The 22,609-nt window shown below is 49.2% G+C and overlaps 1 protein-coding gene across 1 annotated transcript; it reads left to right on the forward strand.

Moving 5' to 3' along the window:
• The first annotated feature begins 807 nt into the window (after nucleotides 1-807).
• Nucleotides 808-15,067, forward strand: RND3 (Rho family GTPase 3). Its single transcript, XM_021535420.4, has 5 exons — nucleotides 808-1,185; nucleotides 2,153-2,240; nucleotides 8,871-8,980; nucleotides 10,947-11,081; nucleotides 13,064-15,067. Exons 1-5 carry the CDS (start codon nucleotides 1,036-1,038, stop codon nucleotides 13,313-13,315), a joined length of 735 nt encoding a protein of 244 aa, XP_021391095.1. The 5' UTR covers nucleotides 808-1,035; the 3' UTR covers nucleotides 13,316-15,067.
• The last annotated feature ends 7,542 nt before the right edge of the window (nucleotides 15,068-22,609 follow it).

The raw sequence follows: 22,609 nt of genomic DNA on the forward strand, positions 1-22,609 counted from the left end.
CTCCTTTCAGGCACGATGCTCAATCCTCTGCTGAACCCCAGCCAGCTTCGCTTGGGGTTGTGTCCAGGAGGAGAAAAACCAGGAGGATGTTGATGGTTGGGAGGCGCTGATCTCTGCTCCCTGTGACAGGGACAGCACCCAGGGAATGCTGGAGCTGTGTCCAGGCATGTTTAGGGTGGATTTTAGGGAAAGGTTCTGGCACTGCCCAGGCTCCCCAGGGAATGGGCACATTCCCAAGGCTGCCAGAGCTCCAGGAGAGTATGGTCGGTGCTCCCAGGGATGCTCAGGGTGGGATTTTGGGGTGTGTGCGCAGGCACAGGGGTTGGATCCATGATCTTTGTGGTAACTCTGTGTTTCTGTGATATCCCCACACACTCCTTGTGACCATGTTTTGAGGGAAAAGCTTCTTTGTGCACCGTCACAAGCACTATCACTTTTCATCTCTCCTCATCCCCCTCATCCTCCTCATCCCCTCTCCTCAGCTCTCCCCACCATCCCTCACCCCATCCCAAGGCACCCCCTGAGGGATGCCCGGACCGCCTCCGGAGGCCGCAGAGCCCCACATGCCGCCGTTCCCTTTCACACCGCAGACATTTTCAGATAAAATCCACAGATAAAACCCCCCAGCCCGCTCCTTTACCGCCCCCATCGCCCTGAGGGCGCCGGGCCCCCCTCACCGCCCCCCCGCCTCCCCTAGGGGGCGCACTGCCCCGGCGGCGCGCGGCGGGGGGCGTGGCCCGCGCGCCGCCGGGCGGTGATTGGCGGGAGCGAGGCTATAAATAGGGGCCGGCGGCGGGGGGACAAAGCAGTGAGCGCGGGACCGGCGGGCGGGCGGGCGGCGGCGCGTCCGCGGCTCTGCCTCTTTCTCCACCGCAGCGGCTTTATTGTGTTTTTCACGTTATCTTTGCCTTTTTCGCGAGGAGCCCGGGTGTGGTTTGGTTTTTTGGTTGGGTTTTTTTGGTGGTTTTTTTTTTTTTTTTTTTTTCCCCTCCTCTCTTCTGTTGTGGCCGGCCGGAGGGACTTAAGGGGAGATCAATGAAGGAAAGAAGAGCGAGCCAGAAGTTATCGAGCAAGGCGGTGATGGATCCCAACCAGAACGTGAAGTGCAAGATCGTGGTGGTGGGGGACAGCCAGTGCGGGAAGACCGCGCTGCTCCACGTCTTTGCCAAGGATTGCTTCCCCGAGGTGAGCGGGACGGAGCCGGGCTGGGCTCGGGGGTCGGGCTGGGTCGGAGCCGGGCTGGGCTCGGGGGTCGGGCTGGGTCGGAGCCGGGCTGGGCTCGGGGGTCGGGGGTCGGGGATGGAGGGTCGGGGGTCGGAGCCGGGGTGGGAGCCCGGGCTGGGCTCGGGGGTCGGGGATGGAGGGTCGGGGTCGGGGCTGGGCTGGGCTCGGAGGTTGGAGCCAGGCTCGGGGGTCGGAGCCGGGCTCGGGAGTCGGGGCTGGGGGGTCGGGGGTCGGAGCCGGCTGGGGGGTCGGGGCTGGGGGGTCGGAGTCAGGCTGGGCTCAGAGGTCGGAACCGGGGTCGGGGGTCGGAGCCAGCTCGGGGGTCGGGGCTGGGCTGGGTTTGGGGGTCGGAGCCGGGGTGGGAGCCCGGGGTGGGCTCGGGGGTCGGAGCCGGGCTCGGGGGTTCGGAGCCGGGCTCGGGGGTCGGAGCCGGGCTCGGGGGTCGGAGCCGGGCTCGGGGGTCGGAGCCGGGCTCGGGGGTCGGAGCCGGGCTCGGGGGTTCGGAGCCGGGCTCGGGGGTTCGGAGCCGGGCTCGGGGGTTCGGAGCCGGGCTCGGGGGTTCGGAGCCGGGCTCGGGGGTCGGAGCCGGGCTCGGGGGTTCGGAGCCGGGCTCGGGGGTCAGAGCCGGGCTCGGGGGTCGGAGCCGGGCTCGGGGGTCGGAGCCGGGCTCGGGGGTCGGAGCCGGGCTCGGGGGTCGGAGCCGGGCTCGGGGGTTCGGAGCCGGGCTCGGGGGTTCGGAGCCGGGCTCGGGGGTTCGGAGCCGGGCTCGGGGGTTCGGAGCCGGGCTCGGGGGTTCGGAGCCGGGCTCGGGGGTTCGGAGCCGGGCTCGGGGGTCGGAGCCGGGCTCGGGGGTTCGGAGCCGGGCTCGGGGGTCGGAGCCGGGGTGGCGGCGATGGTTGCGGGTTTGACGGTGCGCTTCTCCCGGCAGAGCTACGTCCCCACCGTGTTCGAGAACTACACGGCCAGCTTCGAGATCGACACGCAGCGCATCGAGCTCAGCCTCTGGGACACCTCGGGTGAGCGCTCCCGTTCGCATCCCGGGGACTCGGTGGTGGGGGGATCTCGGGAGGAGCGGCGGTCCTGGCGTGCGGCTGCTTCCGAGAGCTTTTCGACAAAAATCTCAGCTGTCCTTGCACGATCTGCTTGGTTTGAGGGTGTGGGCAAGGCTCCGGGAAGCGGTTTGTCAGCATTGCAGGGGAATGCGTTCTCACCTGCCTGGCTGGAAGGAGCTTCTTGGGGAGATCCGGGGGTACCTCGGCTCCTCTGCTGCCTGCAAGCCCCGCTTTGCCTCGTAGGAGAGGGAAAAGGTGTTTATGTGCTGATGGTGAATTATTTCAGCTCGCTTTGGAGCTCCTTAATGCCTCCTTGGTTTTTTACAAAACGCGGCACTTTTCTTCCCGGTGTTCCAGAGAGTCTCTAAGGCCTGGAACGGCTTTTAGGGAAAAGCTGTAGAATTTATCTCTGAATCTCTGGGATGCAAAGGGAACCATCCTTTCCCCCATCAGGCTCTTCATTCTTCCAGTTTTACCTGGAAGAAACCGGCTCAGACGCCTCCAAGGTTGAGGGCTTTGGTGTTTGGCTGGCTCTGCTCACATGTTGAGACAGGAGCTCCTCTAGATCCGTCTGTCGTTGATAATTTGGATAATTGGGCAGCACTTACAGCCCAGGGGGGTGAGGGAGCACCCCAGAATTGCTGCCTCAGTGCTGGAGAGGAGCGTGGGGAGCCAGGGTGGCTCTGCCTGTGGAGAGCTGAGGATGTCCAGGGGGGAATGACAACCAGGAACCATGACCAGAGGTGTGGATCAACATCATCTGCAGAGCTGATTGGCAAAAAAACCTGCAGGAACTTGGCAGAACACGCAGTCCCTCTCTGTCTCTGTGTAGATGGCTCGTTAATGCTGAATTTGGACCCGGCAGTTCCTCCTCAGTGCGACAGCAGCTCTTTTACCAGGAATGAAAATGTTAATCCCTGTTTAAAAGAGGAGTTTAGGCGGCGGGTTGGCTTCCCTCTTGCTGTTGAGGAAATGATTCCAAATTCTTGCAACACGATTACTGGGAAAAGGCAGCCTCTGCCCACAACCAGTATCAGCTTTGCTCTGAACTGATTTTTTTTTTCTTCATCTTATGCCAAGTGAGACTTGCAGATTTCTGGAGTATGTCTGGTTGGAGCTTTCATGCTGATTACTAAGCTGGCTGGAACTATGGAGCAAGGGCTTATTAAAAATTATTAGTTATTTTGGAAAATGTTATCTTTATTAACATACAACACGCACACGGGCTGGACGTGGGAAGGTTTGGAATTTGTTTGTCAAAGGCTGGAGACACCCATGGAATGAAATATTCCCTAGCACTTCAAAAGACAAAAGCAGTGGAAGAAAAAACACCTGCCAGCCTTTGTCCTCTGTCCTGGAACTCAGAGAAAATGTGCTTGAGTCAGAAGCTTGGGACCAAGTGGGTGATTTGCCTGACATCCTGGAGTGAAGAGGAAATACTTGAAGGACCCAGTGCCTGGTTTTACAGAGTGTTACTGAGTGGATCCTGTGGCTGTGGGACTCTGGATCAGGAATTCTGGCTCCCTGAAAACAGCATCCCTTCTCACCCAGTGCAAAAACCCAACTCTGCCCAAGCCCATTAACGCAGAGCAAAATCTCATCAGCAGATAAGAGACAGCAGAAGATTAGGGAGTGTTTTACCCTTATCTGAAAGTCTTGGTAATTTAATTTTTACAAGTCTTTGTCCTGCTCTTCTACTGAGTTAGAAGAGATGTCTGAATGGCATTTTTAAAGCAGGACTAAATCTAATTAACTTCAAAAGATGGCTGATCATTGCAACACGGGGGAGGTGATGGCTGCAGGTTTTGTGGTGCTTGAATATCTCTTGGGAGGGGGGAAAGATGCTGTTTAATTGAGTTTTTTTGCAAAATGCTGCAGATGCTCCCAAGATGACTCAATCAGTATTTTGTATTAATCTTTAACTCTTTTTTAACTGGGAACTTTTAACAGCCTTGCCAATTAGTCCCTTGAATTAAAATTGATAATCAGGATTTGCAGTGAATCCTTTGGAAGGATGTGCTGCCACCTCCAACTCCTTTTTTGTTCACCGGGAAAATCAGAAAAGCTGTGGCCATTGATTAAATTAATTGTGTGAGGGTGAAAACAGGCCACAGTTTTGGTTTATAATTCTTTATGCACCAACGACAATAATGGTTTTTTTACCAGAGAACTTCTTGGTGTCATGCAGCTGCTAGAAAATATAAAATGCAATGGGGAATTGTTGTTGCATCTTGGATTTGCCCATAGGAATATGGGACAAGTAAGAGTGGAATGGAACGGGAGGATTCATTATTCAGATGTTTGCTGGTGCTGTCTAGTTCTGCAAGTCATTAGAAGGATTTAAATTAGCCACAGCATTAAGGGAGGCACTTGCCAAGTAGAATTTCAATGGGGTTTGGGACTAGCAGCCCTCTCTCAAAGCAGGAATGTCTGGTTGCAATCTCACTACACCATAAATTACTCTGCTCTGTGGTAACATGTGGCAGGCTTGAGCTGCTGAGGAGCTCTGCTCCTTGTGTGAGGTGGAATATTAAAAGTTTTTCCAGGTTAAAAGCTTCATCTTGTACTTTCAGGGCCACTGTGAAGGAAAAAAAAATCTGTATTAGTTGCCCTTATCCACCATCTAATCTGCATTTATCAAGTTTATCTTGGCTTCTTTGATATTTATATTTCTTGCTAGGACAACAGCAGCTGTGGCTTAGAAATACCATTAATTAGGTGTACATACCTGTGTCTCCCTAAAATGTGTTTTAGGGGGTTTCTTTATTGCTTGAACCGTGGCTACTCCAATAAAATAATTCTCAACAGGGCCAGAAATACTTACAACTGCTGGGGATTAGCAAGTAATTAAATCCAGAAGGGCCTTGGAGCTGAGAGCCAAGTTGGTTTTGCTGTGATTTTTGACTGTATACCATGTACTCAGTGTCCATAGACAAACAGAAATAATTGGAAAGTTTTGTGCTGAAACCTTTCAGGAGAAAGCTGAAACTTGGAGGAATTAAAGTTGCTAATTCCCCAAATTCCCTGGCAGTAATGATGGCAAAGGAAAAATCCAATTGCTGTCTTTGCCTCCCAGAAAATTCTTGTTAAATTCTGTGATTTTCTGGTTTTAGGTGCCCATTTTAGCAGGGTTTTCTTACTACTTTTACAAGGGAATTCATTAGAATTGATACCTGGGAATGCCAAGTGCCCTCCCAAAGTTTTCCCTCGGAGGTGTGATCCTACAGAAAATTGAATATTTTAATATATCCTTGCTTGGTGATAAGCTGCACTGGAAATCCATCTCAGCCATCCCAGGTCTATTTTGGTTTTGTTGGTTTTTTTTGGGTTTTCTTTTTGTTTTTAAGGAGTAAAACCATCAGCACTGAATCAGCTCCTTGGAGCAGGCAGTGTTTGCTGTGATAATTAGTGAGCCCAAGGCTTTGGGAGTGAGAATGCTGCTGTTCATCTGTTGTTCTTTCACTTGACTGGGCTCCAAAAGGCTCCAAAGCCTAATTCCTGGTGGCTGCTTGCTGCTGTGGAAATAAGAAAGTCTTGCCTGTCACTGAACCCTCCTGGTGCCTTTGCATCTTCCAGCCAAACACTGATCCAGCGCCTTCAAGTGCTGCTAAACCACCCAAAAATTAAATATTCTTCAGCTTTTAATGATGCCATTCCGTTCTTTATTAAGATGGCAATATTTAAAGTTAAGTTTGGCATCCCCTCTAAACCAAACCCAACCATATTGCTGGGGAGGGGTTTTATTTAGTCTGAAAGCTGAATTTCTGTTGGAACTCTGCATGAAACATAAAGCTTCAAAAGCAGACCATCCTTAATGTTGCGAGTATTTTTGGCTGAAATGATTAAAGCTGACAAAATTTTAAAAAAGGATTGCAGCTGGAATAAATGTCCAGCACAACGAAAAACGAACTACAGCCTTATCAGCAACTCCTTGGTAAAACTGAAAAAAACCACCCATGTTGTCCTTGCCAAAAAATGTTTTATTTCGCAGGAACAGAATCCCAAACACAAATAGGCTTTTTTTTTTTTTTTTCTTTTTTCTCTCCCCACAAATACCATGGCTCCAGTTCCACATTCTCCTTCTGTTTTCGAGGGTTGGCACAGCTTCAAAACTGCGAAGGAACATGAAAAAAAAAAAAAAGAGGGAGCAGCCAGGCTGGGCTGTGCTGGAGTTGTCTGTTCAGACTTGAGCCAGCCTCATTCCTGACATTCCTGCCTTCTGAGGGTTTCTCTGGGCAAAGGGATGAAAATGCCAGCTTGAATAGGCCTGCACAGCGAGGGCTGCAGCCCCTCTTTATTTGCACAGGAATAAAGGTTTGGTTATAAATGAGAGCAGGAAATTTCCTTTGTGGATCCTGCAGCTCGAGCAGTTGAAATGGGCTCTGTTTGTTCTGCCACACACCAGCCTGCAGAAAAGCTGGGGAATATCCCTCCTAAGCTTGCTAAAAGTGCTTTTATTCCAGCTCAGCATCTGAAATAGGAGAAATTCAAAGGAGGGGGGAAAAGAAAAACCTTCCAAGCAAAGCAGCTCCAGCTGCTGGGGTGGGAAGGAGTTTTGGGGCTGGAGGTGGGGACTCTGAGCACAAATCCATCTCCTGGACATAAATGGGATCCCTGGAGCTGCTGAGTGAGCCCAGAGGTATTTATTTGTGTGAGGAATGAGTTTCTGGGTGAGGCTTTGCTGAGACTCCTTTCTAGCCAGCACCCATTAAGGATTCCCTCAATCCTGCCCTTGCTTGCTGCAGTTCAGGGAGACTTGGCAGTGCTTTCGTGTCACCCAGGTGGCTCTGGGTGCCACTTTTGCTGCAGTTCCTCTGTGTCCAGGGCAAATTACCCAGCCCTGGGGCTGCAGGGCAAGTAACCCATCCCTGGGGCTGCAGGACAGGCTGTAATAGCAGTGCTGGAGATAGTGGGGTGTAATTAGCAGTGCAAAATGCTCATTGATAGCTGCAGTGAGTAGTTAACTCCGGGTCACCTCGCTGAGATTTGTTCCCAACGTGTCATTTGTGCTGAATTCAGCTGAAGTGGGGTGTGAAGAGCCTTTTCTGACAGCTCTGTCAGATTGACATCATTTACAGAGATGAGCATTCGAATTAAATCCTTCTCTCGTTCACCAAATTACCTTCTGCTACCTACTTTGGTAATGCTTCACTCCCCATGTGTTATTCCTCATTTCAAAAACAACATTCCTGGGATTCTTGCCTCCTTTCCCGTGCAGGAGAAGCTTTCCAAGTGAAGTCATCTGCGAGCCCTTCACACCATTCCCTGTGCAACAGCCTGAGCTGTCTGTCAGGGAAAAACCTGAGCCATTCCTCTAATCCAGTTAATAACCAGAGACCTTGCAGCCAATTAGTTCTGGAGAGCTGGGAAATCCGTGGGATAATGAGCTGATAACCCCCCAAACTCCTGGAAACTTGGTTCTTGTGGTGGGTGTTCCGGGCTGTGGTTTAGGGTCTGCTGTATTTTAGGATTTACAGAAATAAGGATGTAGGATGGCTGAGAAAATGAATTTTTAAGTTGACCAAGCCCTTGCCCTGTTGGGCCACTGAACTGGTTTCAATACCCTTTTAAATGCATTAAGAAATATATTTTCCTCAGGGAGTGAAGCTCAGCCAAACCTAATGGTGGTTGAGTGACTACAACTTAGTAGAAAACACAAAGATTTTTTCTTTCTTTTTTTAATTTTTTTTTTTCCCTAGACAGATTCACTAGATGATTAAAATACAGTTTTTAACTCTGGACAGATTTTAACTCTTCACATCATGATTGTTGTTAAAAAAAAACCCCAGAAAATCCCTTCACAGGCCTGCAAGTAAAACAAGCACAAAGAGCAGTACTGTATCTACATCTGTTCCCCCAGATTACTAAATTAGCTTTGATCTTGTTGATAAAAATCTGGTTTATGGGCTAAACATAAACATTTATTGGTTTACAGATTAATGAGGCTTTTTGTGACAAATAATTTGCATGCCTGCCTACAGGATTGGGATTTTTCCCTGCTGGAAATCTGTTCCTTCAACAAGTTCTTTAATTTGAAGCAAGAGTTTCTTCTGAGCACTGCCAATGTGACAACTAAAGATGCTTTTTGCACTTGGAGCTATTTGTTTTAAATTAACTGTTAGACAAATCAAAACTGTGGAATTTGAAATCTGCTGTAGGAAAAGCCCTTTGGGGTTGGAGGATTTGTTCCCCTGCTGGGCTTTAAACTTGGGCTGAGGCTGTTTCCATCTCCTTGGGAGCATCCAGAATTGAGGAATTTCAAATCTGCTGTAGGAAAAGCCCTTTGGGGTTGGAGGATTTGTTCCCCTTCAGGTTAAACTTGGGCTGAGGCTGTTACCATCTCCTTGGGAGCATCCAGAACTGAGGAATTTCAAATCTGCTGTAGGAAAAGCCCTTTGGGGTTGGAGGATTTGTTCCCCTGCTGGGCTTTAAACTTGGGCTGAGGCTTTTCCATCTCCCTGGGAGCATCCCGAGCTTTTGGTGGGTGATGGATCACGGTGGGGGGCTGTCACTGAAAGCCTCTCCAGGCTGTCTGAATGGCTGTAGGAAAATGAAAACAGCAATTAATGAGGATTTTGTGTGTTTTCCCTGCAGGCTCTCCTTACTACGACAACGTCCGCCCGCTCTCCTACCCCGACTCTGATGCTGTCCTGATCTGCTTTGACATCAGTCGCCCAGAAACCCTGGACAGTGTCCTAAAAAAGGCAAGTGTTTGAGCAAGCCCTGAGCACAGTTCTGCTGGAGAAGCTCATCTTGAAATCCCTGCAGGGGTGCTGTTCCTACACTGGAAACTTCCACTTTGTTTCTTTAAATGGAGCGATGACAGGAGGGTGCTTTAATTTGAGGTCGTTTGTTTGAAAGGGGGTGGATGCTAATTGAAAACAAAAACTCTGCTAATGGACGCTTGGAGCTGAAGGAGATTCTCATTCCTCAGCCTTGAGACAGCAAGGAGTTGTTGAGGGTGGTGTGAGGTGCTGTAAGAAATTGCATGTCACATGTTCCTGTAACAAGATTGGGAAACTTTGCTGGGTAAAAATGGAGTGTTTGGATTTCTGCCACGGCCTTACGTAATTTGTGAGGCTGGCGTTGGAAGGAGCAGTGACAAATGCCTCTGGAAGCCACCAGCAGAGCTGGCAGTGGCACAGAAATGCAGCCCTGCCCCAAGCCCTCCGTGAGATCCCTGATCCCAGCTTGGGTCAGACTTCCCACCAGCCCAAATGGAATTTTCATAACCCAGCTCTGTGTTTGCAGGGTGGTCCTGCTCCTCTCCTGGCTGCTGACCATGACTCAGCTTCACTGTGGGTTTGGGCCTTAATGACCTGAAGTTCCTCCTTTTTTCTGAGGCTGGACCAGTGATTCTTGTCTCACTGGGATAAAAGTGCTTTACAATGCTCTGAATAGCCTACAAAAAATACTTCCAAACTACTCTGTCTGTATCAAAAAGCATCCAGAACTGTGGTTTTTCTGTCCCTGTTAATGCTGGTTACTTAATCCTGCAAGAGATTTTTCTTAAAATGCATTTTAACCCAAATTACAGCCTTAAATTTTGGGGAATATCATGTTTGGATTATGCTGTGAAGTTTTTGGCTTTGAGTTCCCAACATAACCTTGCAGAAAGGTGAAACCCAGTGAATTTATCCCAAGTTCTGTCTGAGGGGCTCCTTGCTGGTTCAGATTTGTGTAGTTTTAGGGGTGAGAATGCAGCAGTAAAACCACATTTAGCCCTGCTGGGGTTGTGGTTGTACAAAACTGAAGGTGGGGACACATTTCTGCACTGGCTGGGGCTGGGTGTGAGAAACAGCAGCTCTGCAAACTCATGTGGGTAAATAATCTCAACTCATTCCCTCCTGATTAATAAGCCACTGGAATTCATGAGTGTGTGAGATAGGGAGATTTCATCCTTGACCAAGTTTCTGCTGGAGCTGACGCCTTCAAAGAATTACCTTGAAGGCAAATCCAACCATTACATAAAAATATTTCAGCCTGGGACGTCAGGACTGATTAAAGTTGTTACCATGAACTGTTGAGTTTTATCTTTTTCTTTTGTTAGGGTTGGGATTAAATGCGTGAGATGAGATTTTTTTGTTTGGATTTTGATTGGATTTTATTTATATTACAGTTTTGCGAACTGAGTTCTACATTATTTTACTTTAAGAAACTAAAAGCTGAGTTCTAATTCGTTTTTACAAGGTTTTTTAAGGGTAAACTGTCTAATTAGGAAATGACACCTAAATTATTTTTATTTTGAACTTAATAACTAACTACTCATGGCTTGTAATGTGGATTTTTTTAATGTAATTACACAATACCACCCAAACTCATAAAGAAGGACTAACTTTTGTCTTAAAACTTTCTATCTTGTTTAATATATATTACTATAGTCTAAAACTTTAAACTCTTAAGTTTTGTAATACAAAACTTACAAGTTTTTCTGAGGGGTTTGATTTTGATTTAACTTAGTTATTACTTTGCAATACAAGTAATACTACGTGATATTACACACTTCTATTCAAGCTACACCCCTATAATTTCAGCGTTATTAATCAGTTTTTGGAGCCTTCTCAGTTCAAATGCAGCGGTTTTTTTGGGGTTCGGTGCCTGTCAGCACAGAAAGTCTGAATTTCCCAGCAGCCAGGGATTAACAACAATTAACAACTTGGAATTTTCCAGTGGAAAGGGGAAATCCAGGAGTTCTGCCCCAACACCAAGATGCTGCTGGTGGGCTGCAAGTCGGACCTGCGCACGGATGTCAGCACGCTGGTGGAGCTCTCCAACCACAGGCAGACCCCCGTGTCCTACGACCAGGTAGGGGCCACCTCCTTTTCTGTCCTTCAGGAGGGAAGAAAAAACCCCTTTTCTGTCTCACTGTGACCACCTTCCCCCCCAGGATAACACCAGTGCAGCCTCAAAGGCAGGTTTGCACCTCTGGTGTGGGTGGGAGGTGGGTTTGAAAACTGTTTAGGGCTAAAGGAAATCCTGCAGCCCCACAACGCATCATGAAATCGTTCCTTTAAACGTCATAAATTGTTGTCTTTTTTGGTTGCTAGTTGCTTTTTAGGTGAGTTGTTAAAAAACTTCCTGCTTTTTAGTGTAGTTAAAAGGTGACACATCCTGTTTATTCAGTGACAAATTGGTAAAATTGCTGTCTGCAGACTTCACATTTGAATCAGGACATTATGTTGGAATATAATCTGTCCCCAGTTCCTTAAAAAAACCTCTTGTCTCTCCTTCTGAAGGTGCAGCAACACCAGAAGGCATCTTAATTCTTGATGAGCTCTTTGCTCTTGGGGAAGGGAGAAGTTTGGAGCCAGGCATTAGAGGAGAGAAAAGGGAAAGGAATCAGGTGATGGGGGACAGCAGGATGTGGGGAGCAGGGAAACTGCTCTGAGCTGAGCTTCCCTTTATTACTCACATGTGTGTGATCATTCATGGCAGCTGAATCACCCCGTGGCACCTCCAGGAGCCACCTCAGTGTCTTCAGCAACCAGTTTGGGAAGGTTTATCCCTCACGTTTTCCAAAGCAGCAGCTCCTGATGTGGGTTTACTAAGGATGTTTAGGCTGGAAAATGGCAGGACTTCAATAAAATCAAGTCTTTCCATGAGAGTGATGACAACTCTGCTGGCAGGTGGATTTTTTTTCCCCTGGATTCCTGTACCACTGAGGAGCAGGAGTCAGCAGAACACAGGAATTCTAAAATTCCCTGGATTGGAGTCAGAGCTTTCCCATTGCTCTGCACTCCAGCAGGAAGCCCTGGGAGGGGAAGGACAGGCTGGTGACACCCTGCTCCAGCCTCCCAGCTCAGGCAGCTCCACCCCAGCAAACATTTCCGAGGCTCAGCTGAGATGTTTAACTGTGGGGAGGGCTGCTCCCACACGCTCCTGCTGCCTTATCAGCCTCTCCCCCTGCCACTGATAAGGGGATGCATCACTGCAGGGCAAACAGGAGGCTGGATGCCCAGGGGTTGGTGCCATCAGGCTGGCACAGGGCTGTGTGAGGAGTGGCACCTCAAGGATGTGGTTGGATTTTGTAACTTTAAGTAAAGATTCACCCCTCAGAAATCAAAATTTCCCTTGGAACAACTCCTGCTTTTTCACACAATGCTGCATTGTGTTCTGTAGCAAAATCAAGGATGTGGTTGGTTTTTGTAACTTAGTAAAGATTCACCCCTCAGAAATCAAATTTCCTTGGAACAACTCCTGTTTTTTCACATAATGCTGTATTGTGTTCCTGTAGCAAAATCCACCGTGGGATCCTGGGCTATTGTCATCTGTCACATGTTGGGTTGTTTGCCTTGTGCTGCTGGAACAAATATCCCTGCTTTGACTGCTTAAAATCACTAAAGAAGGGCTCCTATAACCCCTCATTTAACTCTTTTTCCCTTTTTTCCCCTGTTCCCTATCAGGAAGTTGATAGAACTCTCCCAGAACACATTTCCCTAAGAACTTTGCCCTCTTCCTGGAGCAAGGTTCTTCCAGCTGCTTATTCCTTTAGGCACAGAATTTCTCTCTGGAGATTTCAGCTGCCAAATTTTCCAGAAAATCCCCATATTCAAGTTAAGGTGAAACTGCTGAAAACGGCCTGGCTCAGTTGTTTGCAGTCACTGAGCTGCTTTTCTCTCCCACTTTGTGTTTATCAGCACAGCAGATAACGCTTGGACACTTGTTTAACTCCTCCTGCAAACAAATCTCTGTTTGTTTTCCCAAATTAGCTTTGGTTTTTCCAGGGAAACAGCGCTGAAAGATTTTGCACAACTTGGTATTGATCACATGTTCCTTTTTCCCCTCAGGGTGCAAATATGGCCAAACAGATTGGAGCAGCCACGTACATCGAATGCTCAGCCTTACAGTCAGAAAACAGTGTCAGAGACATTTTTCACGTCGCCACCCTGGCGTGTGTGAACAAAACAAACAAAAATGTGAAACGAAACAAATCTCAGAGGGCCACAAAGCGAATTTCACACATGCCTGGCAGGCCAGAACTGTCCACAGTGGCCACGGACTTGAGAAAGGACAAAGCCAAGAGTTGCACGGTGATGTGAAGGAGCTGGGATTTCCTGGAGGAGGAGGAGGAGGAGGAAGATCCAGGAGGGGTTGGAGCTCAATGAAGTCACAGCCACAGGGTGTTTAATGAGGGCTTTGCCAGTGCTTTCATGGAGACTTCTCCTGCTGCGGGAGACTGTACTTAAGGACTGAGCAGCAGGAAGAAAAGGCTCTGAGAGAGGTGGCATCAGGAATTTCTGTTGAAGACAATGCCAAAAAAATAATAATAATAATAAAAGGGAAAATGTTTGAATGTGCTGAGAGAAGAGAGGATGATTGGGAAAATTACCCTGCAAAGGAGAGATGTCATGGACAGTGCTTGTTTCTTTTAGTAACACTCTGCTCCTGGATGCTGCCACTTTGATTTCATTCAAATAATACTTTATTGGGATTTTTTTTTTTTTTTTTGAAATGAAGACGTTATTAATACGCCCTTCTCATTAAGGACCTATCCCCGTGACCTTAGAGTTGGTTTTCCAAAGGATTTGATCTCATTTTTTTTTTAGTAGCTGATTGTGAAAATGGAGAGGATACCGAGGCCGTGTGTGTCACCTAGAGGAAAATTTTTGGGGGAAGTCTGGAGTTTTGCCTTGCTGATCCACGGTGGGGGATGAAGACAAGTGTTTGAGGATTCCCAGAATTTCCGTGGAGATGAGATGGATCCAGTCTGGGGGGGAGGGAATGGGGGCAGAGCAGCCCTGCAGGGCTGTGACTCGGCTGTTCCTCTTTGTGGTTGTGCTGTGGAGTGGAATTGGTGCCCAGTCCTGGTGTTCTGTGTGGCCTCGTTGCTGTAGGTTCAAGTGGGAGGTGCTGAGAGCTGTGATGGCAAATGATTTCGTGGTTTCCAGCCCTGATCATTCCCTAAGCCTTACTGCCCACCTGGGGAAGCCCCAAAAACCCCCTTGGGCTTCTCCCAGGAGCTGGAGAGCCCGTGGATCCCGCAGAGAGCTGCAGACAAATTCTGGGATGTGGTTCTCTGCAAAAAAAATACAAAAATGCCCCTCAAAAACCTGCAAATGAGCCAGCAGAGCCTTTTGTGGTGCTCCTCGTTTTGGGGAGGAAACGGGGTCTGAAGAACTGTGAGGCCTTAAGGGGTCCCCAGTGGGAACTGGATACTGCCCTTAGTTTTAGGATTAACACAAAAGTATCCAGCCCCCAATCCTGAAATGGGGTGAACTGGTTCAGTCCAATCCCTTTTTGCTGTTGTTACACTGAATTAAATCAGCCTTTTTCCAATGGTTTGCAACTCTTCCTGACTCGCCAAACTTCTCCCAGAGGAAGGAGACAAAGCTCTGAGCAGGCTGGTTTGTGCTTGTGGAGGACAAGCATTTCATTCCCAATGGTGATGCTTCGTTTTTGAAGTGTTTAAAAGCTCTGTTCGCTCGTGCAAAGGTAAAGATGAACTCATAATTAAATCTCAGTTCTGTGTGTTCCCAGCACTTTGTTTCATCTGAGAAAAGAAGACAAATCTCACTCCCATTCTGGTTATTTCCCACAAATAAAAAAGGACCATAATAAGCTTTTAACTGATGCAACAGTGCTCTTAGGGCAGTATTACAAAATAGCTGGTAAGTGCTTCTTTCTGTATTTAAATATTGTGGAAAAATAAGTTATAACTGTTATAAAGCAGGACATTCATTACTTTTTTTTTTTTTAATTGTTGAAGTCACTTTGTATGTTTGGTTAATGTTTCTGCAGTATTTATTAAAATACTTTTTTTTTCTTTGAATTAAAAAAATGAAAAAAAGGAATTTTCTTGTAGTGGAAATGGCCTTTGTGTGGTAGTTCACGATGAATAATTGTGTGTTTTGGGGCGTAATTGTGCTGGGGTTTGAATAGGAATCTTTCTCTTGCAACAGCCTTTTGGGCATTAAATTTTCCACTTTGCTGTGGGTTCCCTCCCAGAGTTGTTTCCCAAAAATGCCAGAGGCAGAGGAGCAAAGCAAACACGTGGGGGTTGCTTTGCTTTCCCTCTCAAGCTGATTTTTCACATTTTCAAATTCAGCTTGCGGGTTGTTCTTTGCCAGAAAAACTCATTCCCAGCCAAGGGTTGTTCCTGATGCTGGCACTGCTGGGAGATCCTTGGAATTCTGAGTTCTCCTGGCAACCCCTGGGTCCTGCTGGGACACAGAACCTGCAGCTCATCCTCCACTCCCAAGGGTTTTTTCTGGTGCCAATCCAGGCTGGAAAGGTTGGAATTGTCTCCCGGTGGTGCTCTCATCTCAGAACTCCATCTCAGAATTCCATCTCAGATTTCCCAGCAGCTGTTCATCTCCCTGTTCCTTGGGTCTGCCCCGATGTTCCTGATGACCCAGCAGCTCTTTAGATGCTGTAATTAATGAGTGAGGGGTTAATTAATTACCATCTGAGGGTGTCTTTGGTGTTTCCATCTGTCCCTGTCGCTGTCACCACAGAGATCCCTGGAATTGTGAGTTGTCCTGGCATTCCTGTGTCCTGTTTGTGCCATGAGGTGGGTGGAGGGCTAAAAACCCATTTCCCCACTTGGGAATTCTTTCTTCATAGATCCTTTGGAAAACTGGGTGAGATCTTTTCTCTCCTCTTTGGATTATTTCTCATCCCTCATCCTCCAAAATCATTTGGGGAAGATTAAAAAAAACTCACGTGGCAGAACATTCCTTGTGCCAGATCCTGAGGATCAGGATCCAAAGTCATTTTGGACACTTTTAAGACCTGCTGGGAACATGAAGGAGCTGAAGGGGCTGCAGGAAAATTTTTTTAAAAATTAAAAACATTCTGTTTAAGCTTTTAAATTGGCAGCAGCCACTGTTGCACCTCCAGCCTCTGCATGGCTTTTTCAGGAAGGCTGGCACGGGAATGGGACAAGATGGAGAATCCCTGGAAAAACAGGTTCATAAATCTTCTAAGGAGTTTGGAAAGAAGCAACTAAATGAGCTGAGAATTAATTCCAGGGCTGGAATTCCAGGGCAGCAACCGGGACTGGGGATCCTGGGTCTGCCTTGGAGTGTCCTGGGGAGGGCAGAGGATGCCATGGAAATGAAAAATCAGCTGGGACACCTCCAGGGAGCTGGGACAGCCCTGGGACAGGAAGGGAGAGAGGAGAAGGGAGGTTTTGGGCGCCGTTTCACAGCGGCAAGGCGAAATTTGGCGAAATTTGTCAAAATTTGGCGCCAATTGGCCCAAGATGGCGGGTCCCCTCACGGGGCTGGCGCCATCTTGGCTGCTGAAAGTGGATGGGGAATTGGACAAGAGGGCGGAGGAAGGAGGGTTAGGTTGGGGCTCAGGATGGTGTGAGCTCGGCGCTGAGGACAAAGTGACAGCAACCTGCTGGGAAAAGGGGATGGAGCCCTTTTTTCCTGCAGCTCTGTGCCTTCCTGGCCTGATCCAGAGTGCTGGGAATGTGTCCCTGCCTCAGGAATGTGTCCCTGCCTCAGGAATGCGCTGGTGGCATCCTGCTGCACCATTTTCCAGAGATGGTGAGGCTGCAGGGCATTTTCTGCCCCCAAAATCGAGACCTCCCAAAGTCAGGGAGCTGGAGGTGGCCCTGCTGAGTTTTGGGTTACTCCCAGCAGAGCCATTAACCTCATCCTGGCTGGAGCAGCTGCAGATTGGGATTCAGCCCTTGCCTCCGAGCAGACCTGACTCATTTCTTGTCTGGCGTGCAGGGAAATCTCCCCGTGCTGCTGGTGGGAGCAGCAGGTCTGTGATGTGGGGATGGGCACTGCCCTCTGCCCTGCCGCCCGCTCCCGCCTGGCACAGCAGCACGGGTTTGCTGAGCTTTGTCTGCTCGGGAGGTGTTCGGTGCCTCTGCCCAGCTCAGGATGAGTTTTGGTGCTCCTTGTCCTTTTCAGGATGAGTTTTTGTGCTCTTTGTCCTGCTCAGGATGAGTTTTGGTGCCCTCTGCCCAGCTCAGGATGAGTTTTTGTGCTCATTGTCCTTCTCAGGATGAGTTTTGGTGCTCTTTGTCCTTCTCAGGATGAGTTTTGGTGCTCTCTGCCCAGCTCAGGATGAATTTTGGTGTTCCTTGTCCTTCTCAGGATGAGTTTTGGTGTTCCTTGTCCTTCTCAGGATGAGTTTTTGTGCTCATTGTCCTGCTCAGGATGAGTTTTGGTGCTCTCTGCCCAGCTCAGGATCAGTTTTTGTGCTCTTTGTCCTTCTCAGGATGAGTTTTGGTGCCCCCTGCCCTGCTCAGGAGGTGTTTGGTGTCTCTGCCATGATCAGGATGAGTTTTAGTGGTCTCTGCCTTGCTCAGGATGAGTTTTTGTGCTCCTTGTCCTTCTCAGGATGAGTTTTGGTGCTCTCTGCCCCTCTCAAGATGTGTTCTGGTGCCACTTTTTCTGTTTTGGAGGCGTTTTCATGTTCTTTGTCCTTCTCTGGATGCGTTTGATGCTCTTTGTCCTTTTCAGGGTGAATTTGATGCTCTTTGTCCTATTCATTTTCTGTGGTCCACAGCAGGGGATGGATGGATGGATGGATGGATGGATGGATGGATGGATGGATGGATGGATGGATGGACATGAAAACCCCTCCTCCTGCCCAGAGCAGCAGTGGCTGGCCCTGGATCCTGGCAGTGTCCCAGGCCAGGTTGGACAGGGCTTGGAGCAGCCTGGGATGGTGGAAGGTGTCTCTGGACATGACAAAGGGATGGAACGGGCTGAGCTTTAATATTCCACCCCAGATTCCAAAATCCCCTTTCTCCACGCCCGTTTTTTGCAGTTTTGCCCTTCCCTGGCAAACCTGGGATCACCCCTGAGCAAACGGGATGTGCTCCTACAGCTGCACCTCTGCCCCTTCCCTGCGCATCCCGCCCCGAGCTGCGGCACATCCCAGCTCCGGGATCCTTTTCTCCGGACCTGCCGGCGCCAATCCCACCCCAAACCCCCAGACATCACCCCCAGGTGCTGATGTGCCTCTGCGGGGACTCTCCCGTGGTTTTTGTCGCCTCCCATTGTGACCCCGACATCCCCGTGCTGCTCCGCTCCTCTCCTTCCTCACCGTGGCTGGGGCAAACATCCAGCGCAGAGCACATCAGAGGGATTTTTAATCACATTTTGCGGCTTTTCGGGTGCCTTGCGGGGACGGGGAGGGCAGAGATGTGTTTGGAGCGTATGATTTTTTTTTACACTGCGCTCAGGCCATGTTTTCCTCCGTGACTCTGATCAGATAAACCTGGACCCCTCCTTCCCATAGAATCCCACCCTGTCCAGAGCCTGGATAAACCCCCCACCCTTCCTGCTCGTCCCGCTCTTTCCCCTGGACATCACAGAATAAAAACCTGGAAAACCACATCGAGCTGAGAGCCTCTTTTAAAAATCTTTGCCCATCTCCTGATGTTCCTCCTCTCAAGGCTTCAGATCCCTGCTAGCCTGATAATTTAGGGGCTGAGAGAGGGAGAAACGTCCTGGTTTGAGCGCTGTCCATGCAGGGAGGGGGTGCCCAGAAGGCTCAGCTGGTGGCAGCAGCATTGATGTGCAAAGCAGGGAGCGGGGCTGCAACCTCCCAGACTTCTCGGGGATGCTCCCAGCTCCCTTCTTAGTTCCAAACGCTGCGGCAGCATCTGCTCTCAACTAGCCCGAGATCGTGTTTAATAACAAGAAAATCTACCGCGGCCAAATCCCTGTTGGGAGGGCTTTGGCCCGAACAAAAGGCCCCGCTAGCCCTGATTTCCATAACAGATGCAGCATGCGATGCATGACAGCGCAGCGCCGGGGAGCGCCTTTATTCCCGCATCTCCATCTGCAAGCCCCGGCCCTTTCATTGCATTAATTACTCTGCCCGGCCTTTGTGTGGCTCGGGAGGAAGGGTTTGTGTTTCATGCTACAATGCCCGTACTAATGGCTTGGGCTGGGGGGAGCTTTTTGCTTTTTTTTTTTTTTTTTTTTTTTTTTTTTTTTTTTTGGCTTTTCCTTTCCTAATTTTCGTGGTGAAAGGGCTTTCTCCCTCCGCTCCTCCTTTTCCCCGCACATGGCACGGTGGGGAAAACACCAGCGGCTCCCTGCGGTGCCAAACTTCTCCCCACGGGCAGGGCTGGCACCGGGCACCCCCAGGAGCCGCCGGGAATCTGCTCCCGGCCAGCCCGGGGATGATGCTCAGCCAAAAACCCTCGGGATGCCTCGTCTGGTCCATCCTCAAAATCCCCCCAGCTCCAGAGTTCTCAGCCAGGGCAAAGTCTGGCCTTGGAGCAACCTGGGATGGTGCGAGGTGTCCCTGCCCCTGGAGCTGGATGAGCTTTGAGGGCCCTTCCAACCCAAACTCCAAATGGATTCTTCTCTTCTCTTCTCTTCTCTTCTCTTCTCTTCTCTTCTCTTCTCTTCTCTTCTCTTCTCTTCTCTTCTCTTCTCTTCTCTTCTCTTCTCTTCTCTTCTCTTCTCTTCTCTTCTCTTCTCCTCTCCTCTCCTCTCCTCTCCTCTCCTCTCCTCTCCTCTCCTCTCCTCTCCTCTCCTCTCCTCTCCTCTCCTCTCCTCTCCTCTCCTCTCCTCTCCTCTCCTCTCCTCTCCTCTCCTCTCCTCTCCTCTCCTCTCCTCTCCTCTCCTCTCCTCTCCTCTCCTCTCCTCTTCCCTTCCCTTCCCTTCCCTTCCCTTCCCTTCCCTTCCCATCTTCCCTTCCCTTCCCTTCCCTTCCCTTCCCATCTTCCTTTCCAGCTGCCCTCAATCCCCTTTTCCCATCTTTTCCTGTTTCTTTTCCCAATATATTTTGTTTTCTCGCCATGGCTACAGCTCCGAGCCATCACTTTTTGAAACCCTCACTGGAGGTTTGAGCGTGAGACTTTTGTGCTCCAGGACTGGATCCTTTCCAGCCTTTCCAAGGCATTTCCAAGATGTTCACATTTCCAGCACTCAGGGATATTAAAAGTAATTCCTTTATTTATTTTTTTTTTAATGGCAGAAATGAAAGAGGAAAATAACTTTGCAGGGATCATTTGTGCTGTTTCTATCTGCAGCACATTAATCATAACTCGGATTTTATCTCTCACAGCACAAGTCCAGTGGGATCCACTCCTGCCCAGCAGGAGAATTCCCAGCTGGTTTGGGTGCTGGAGCTTGTCCAGAGGGCAGCAGACCTTGGGAATGATCTGGAGCAAAGGAAAAACCCGGGGAAATAACTGATATATTTGTTTTTAAAGGGGATCTTCTATCTATATGTGCTGCAGCATCCCAAAAAAGTGACAATCCTGGGATTTACACCCCTGATGACAGCAAGGACAATTCCCCCTACTCTGGTGCACTGCCACAGAAATCCCAGCGATTCCCAGCTTCATTTATTTTTATTTATTTCCCTGCTGAGGTCTCCCAGCACGGCAAAGGCCATGAGGATTTCCAGCTCTCTTCCCCTGAGTTTTTTCCAGCTCCTGGGATGGGAAATCCGTGGAATGCTGGGACCACCCTGGAGCATCTTTCAGCCCATCCATCTCCTGATCACCCAGAGGCTTGAGCAGGGATTTCCAAAGGGTTCCTTCTCCTGAAATTCCGGGAGTGGGGGGATGAAAAACAATCCCTGGCTGCTGGGCCGCTGATGGGAAGAGCTGCAGGATGCTTGGGAAGTTTTCATGGATTTAAATCCTCTCCATTCATTGTGTTCCCCCAGGCTGGGGTGGACAGTGGTCAAGGAGCCTCCAGCTGAATTCCTGAGGGGAAGGGGCAGGAGCTGACTCTGGACACAAAGTTCTGGAAGGAAGCACACCACAGAAATTCCTGATTTTCCAATGAGACAGAGCAAAAAAAGAAGAGATGAAACCCTCCAAAAGATCAGCATTAGAAAACTTCTAAAAGTTGATTTTTTTTTCCTAGACCTTTTTTCCTCTAAGCGGAGGCTCTGAATTTCCAGTAGCAGCTTGCAGAGGGCATTTTTTGCTCCCAGATTTTGCCTTGCCCAGGAGAACTGCTGCCTCCCACCCTTCCAGAGAATCTCCTTCCAGGCCTCTCCCAGGGCTTGGAGCAATTTGGGAGGTGTCCCTGCCCAGGGCAGGGGATGGATTTCAGTTTAAAATCCCTCCCAACCCAAGCAGTCTGTGATCCTGAAGGGATTTTGGTGCCATTTGTTGCAAAACACCTTTTCCAGCTGCATTTTTCACTGGAGCACTGAGGAATCACACCCTGGATGGATCCAAGGGCTGGAATTCCATGCAGGCTCAGAGTCTCAGGGATGAGATGGGAACAGGGTTGTCTGAAATGGCATCCCTGAGGAAAAGCAGATGAAAATATTTGCCTTTCTCCTGAATTCTCTGGCTATTGTTGCCTTGGGAGCATCTCCTGAGCCAGCTCCAAATGGATATAAGGAATGAGAGAGACTTTGGAATAAATTCAGCCCTTCAGTCTACCCTGTACGTGTGCTGGGAATTTTAACAGCCCGTGCAAAAGCAGCTCCTTCCCCTCTCCCAAGCTCCTTGTGGCACCCTGGCAGCATCAGGAAAATCAGGGATTTATTTTTCAGAGTTTTGCAGAGATCCTCCTGATTTCTCTATGATTTATTGACAGCTCTGGGTGTTTTCCCCGTGGATTTGAAGCATCACAAGGAAGTCAGCAATGCCTGTGGGATAAATAAAGGAAGGGCAGGTTGGGCAGGTCCCTGCTAGGAGAGGTGGGAGAGCTGGAGTGGTGGTTTGGGATTTGGGATGGGCTGAGTGAGCACAGAGATAAATCAGAGCCAGTTCCCCCACTCCCTCTGTAATCTGGTTTTGGGAGCTGCTGAGATGGGGCTTTTTATTTCAGAATAATCAGAAAGAAAAGCTGATTCTGTGCAATGGCTGATCCCCAGTCCAGCATTTGGAATTTTCCAGCAGTTCTTTCCCATTTTTACATTTCTGCTGTGGGAGCAAAAAGGAAAAGCGAGGTCTGGCTTTAATCCTAAAACAGAGCTTGGGGTGAGTGAGCAAATCCTCCTCCTGAGCCACCGACCAGCCAGGAATTGCCCTGGGAATGGGGGTGATGCCTTGAGAAGCTGCCCCAGAGCAGGGGCTGAGCAGAGCCACAGAACAAAGCAGGGATTTATTAAAGGATTTATTAAATTGATCTCCTCCATGGATCCACCTTGGGCAGCACCAGAGCCCAGCCAGGGCTGCACCCAAATGACCCAAAATGGTCCCAAAAAATGGATGATTGGTCACAAAATGATCAGTTCTGCTCCATTGGCACCTTGGAGCTCATTGTCCCATTCCAGCTCCAGCCCAGGCAGTCCCACCCTGCTTGTTTTTCTCTCTCCAGCCCACGCTGTTTGTGCTCCTGGGCTGAGATTTGGATCATTTGGGTGCCCAGCTGGAGCAGGAATTGTTTTATTTCCCTGCCCTGTTCAGAGAGCTCACCATCCCTTAAACATCA

Source organism: Lonchura striata, chromosome 7 (assembly GCF_050655825.1).
Source record: "Lonchura striata isolate lonStrDom1 chromosome 7, ASM5065582v1, whole genome shotgun sequence".
NCBI lineage: Eukaryota > Metazoa > Chordata > Aves > Passeriformes > Estrildidae > Lonchura > Lonchura striata.

Bases quoted from the DNA above. Each gene is read 5' to 3' on its own strand.
- RND3 (XM_021535420.4), top strand. From the start codon at position 1,036: ATGAAGGAAAGAAGAGCGAGCCAGAAGTTATCGAGCAAGGCGGTGATG. The intron at 1,186-2,152 runs GTGAGCGGGACG...TTCTCCCGGCAG, and splicing joins CCAAGGATTGCTTCCCCGAG to AGCTACGTCCCCACCGTGTT. The intron at 2,241-8,870 runs GTGAGCGCTCCC...TTTTCCCTGCAG, and splicing joins CAGCCTCTGGGACACCTCGG to GCTCTCCTTACTACGACAAC.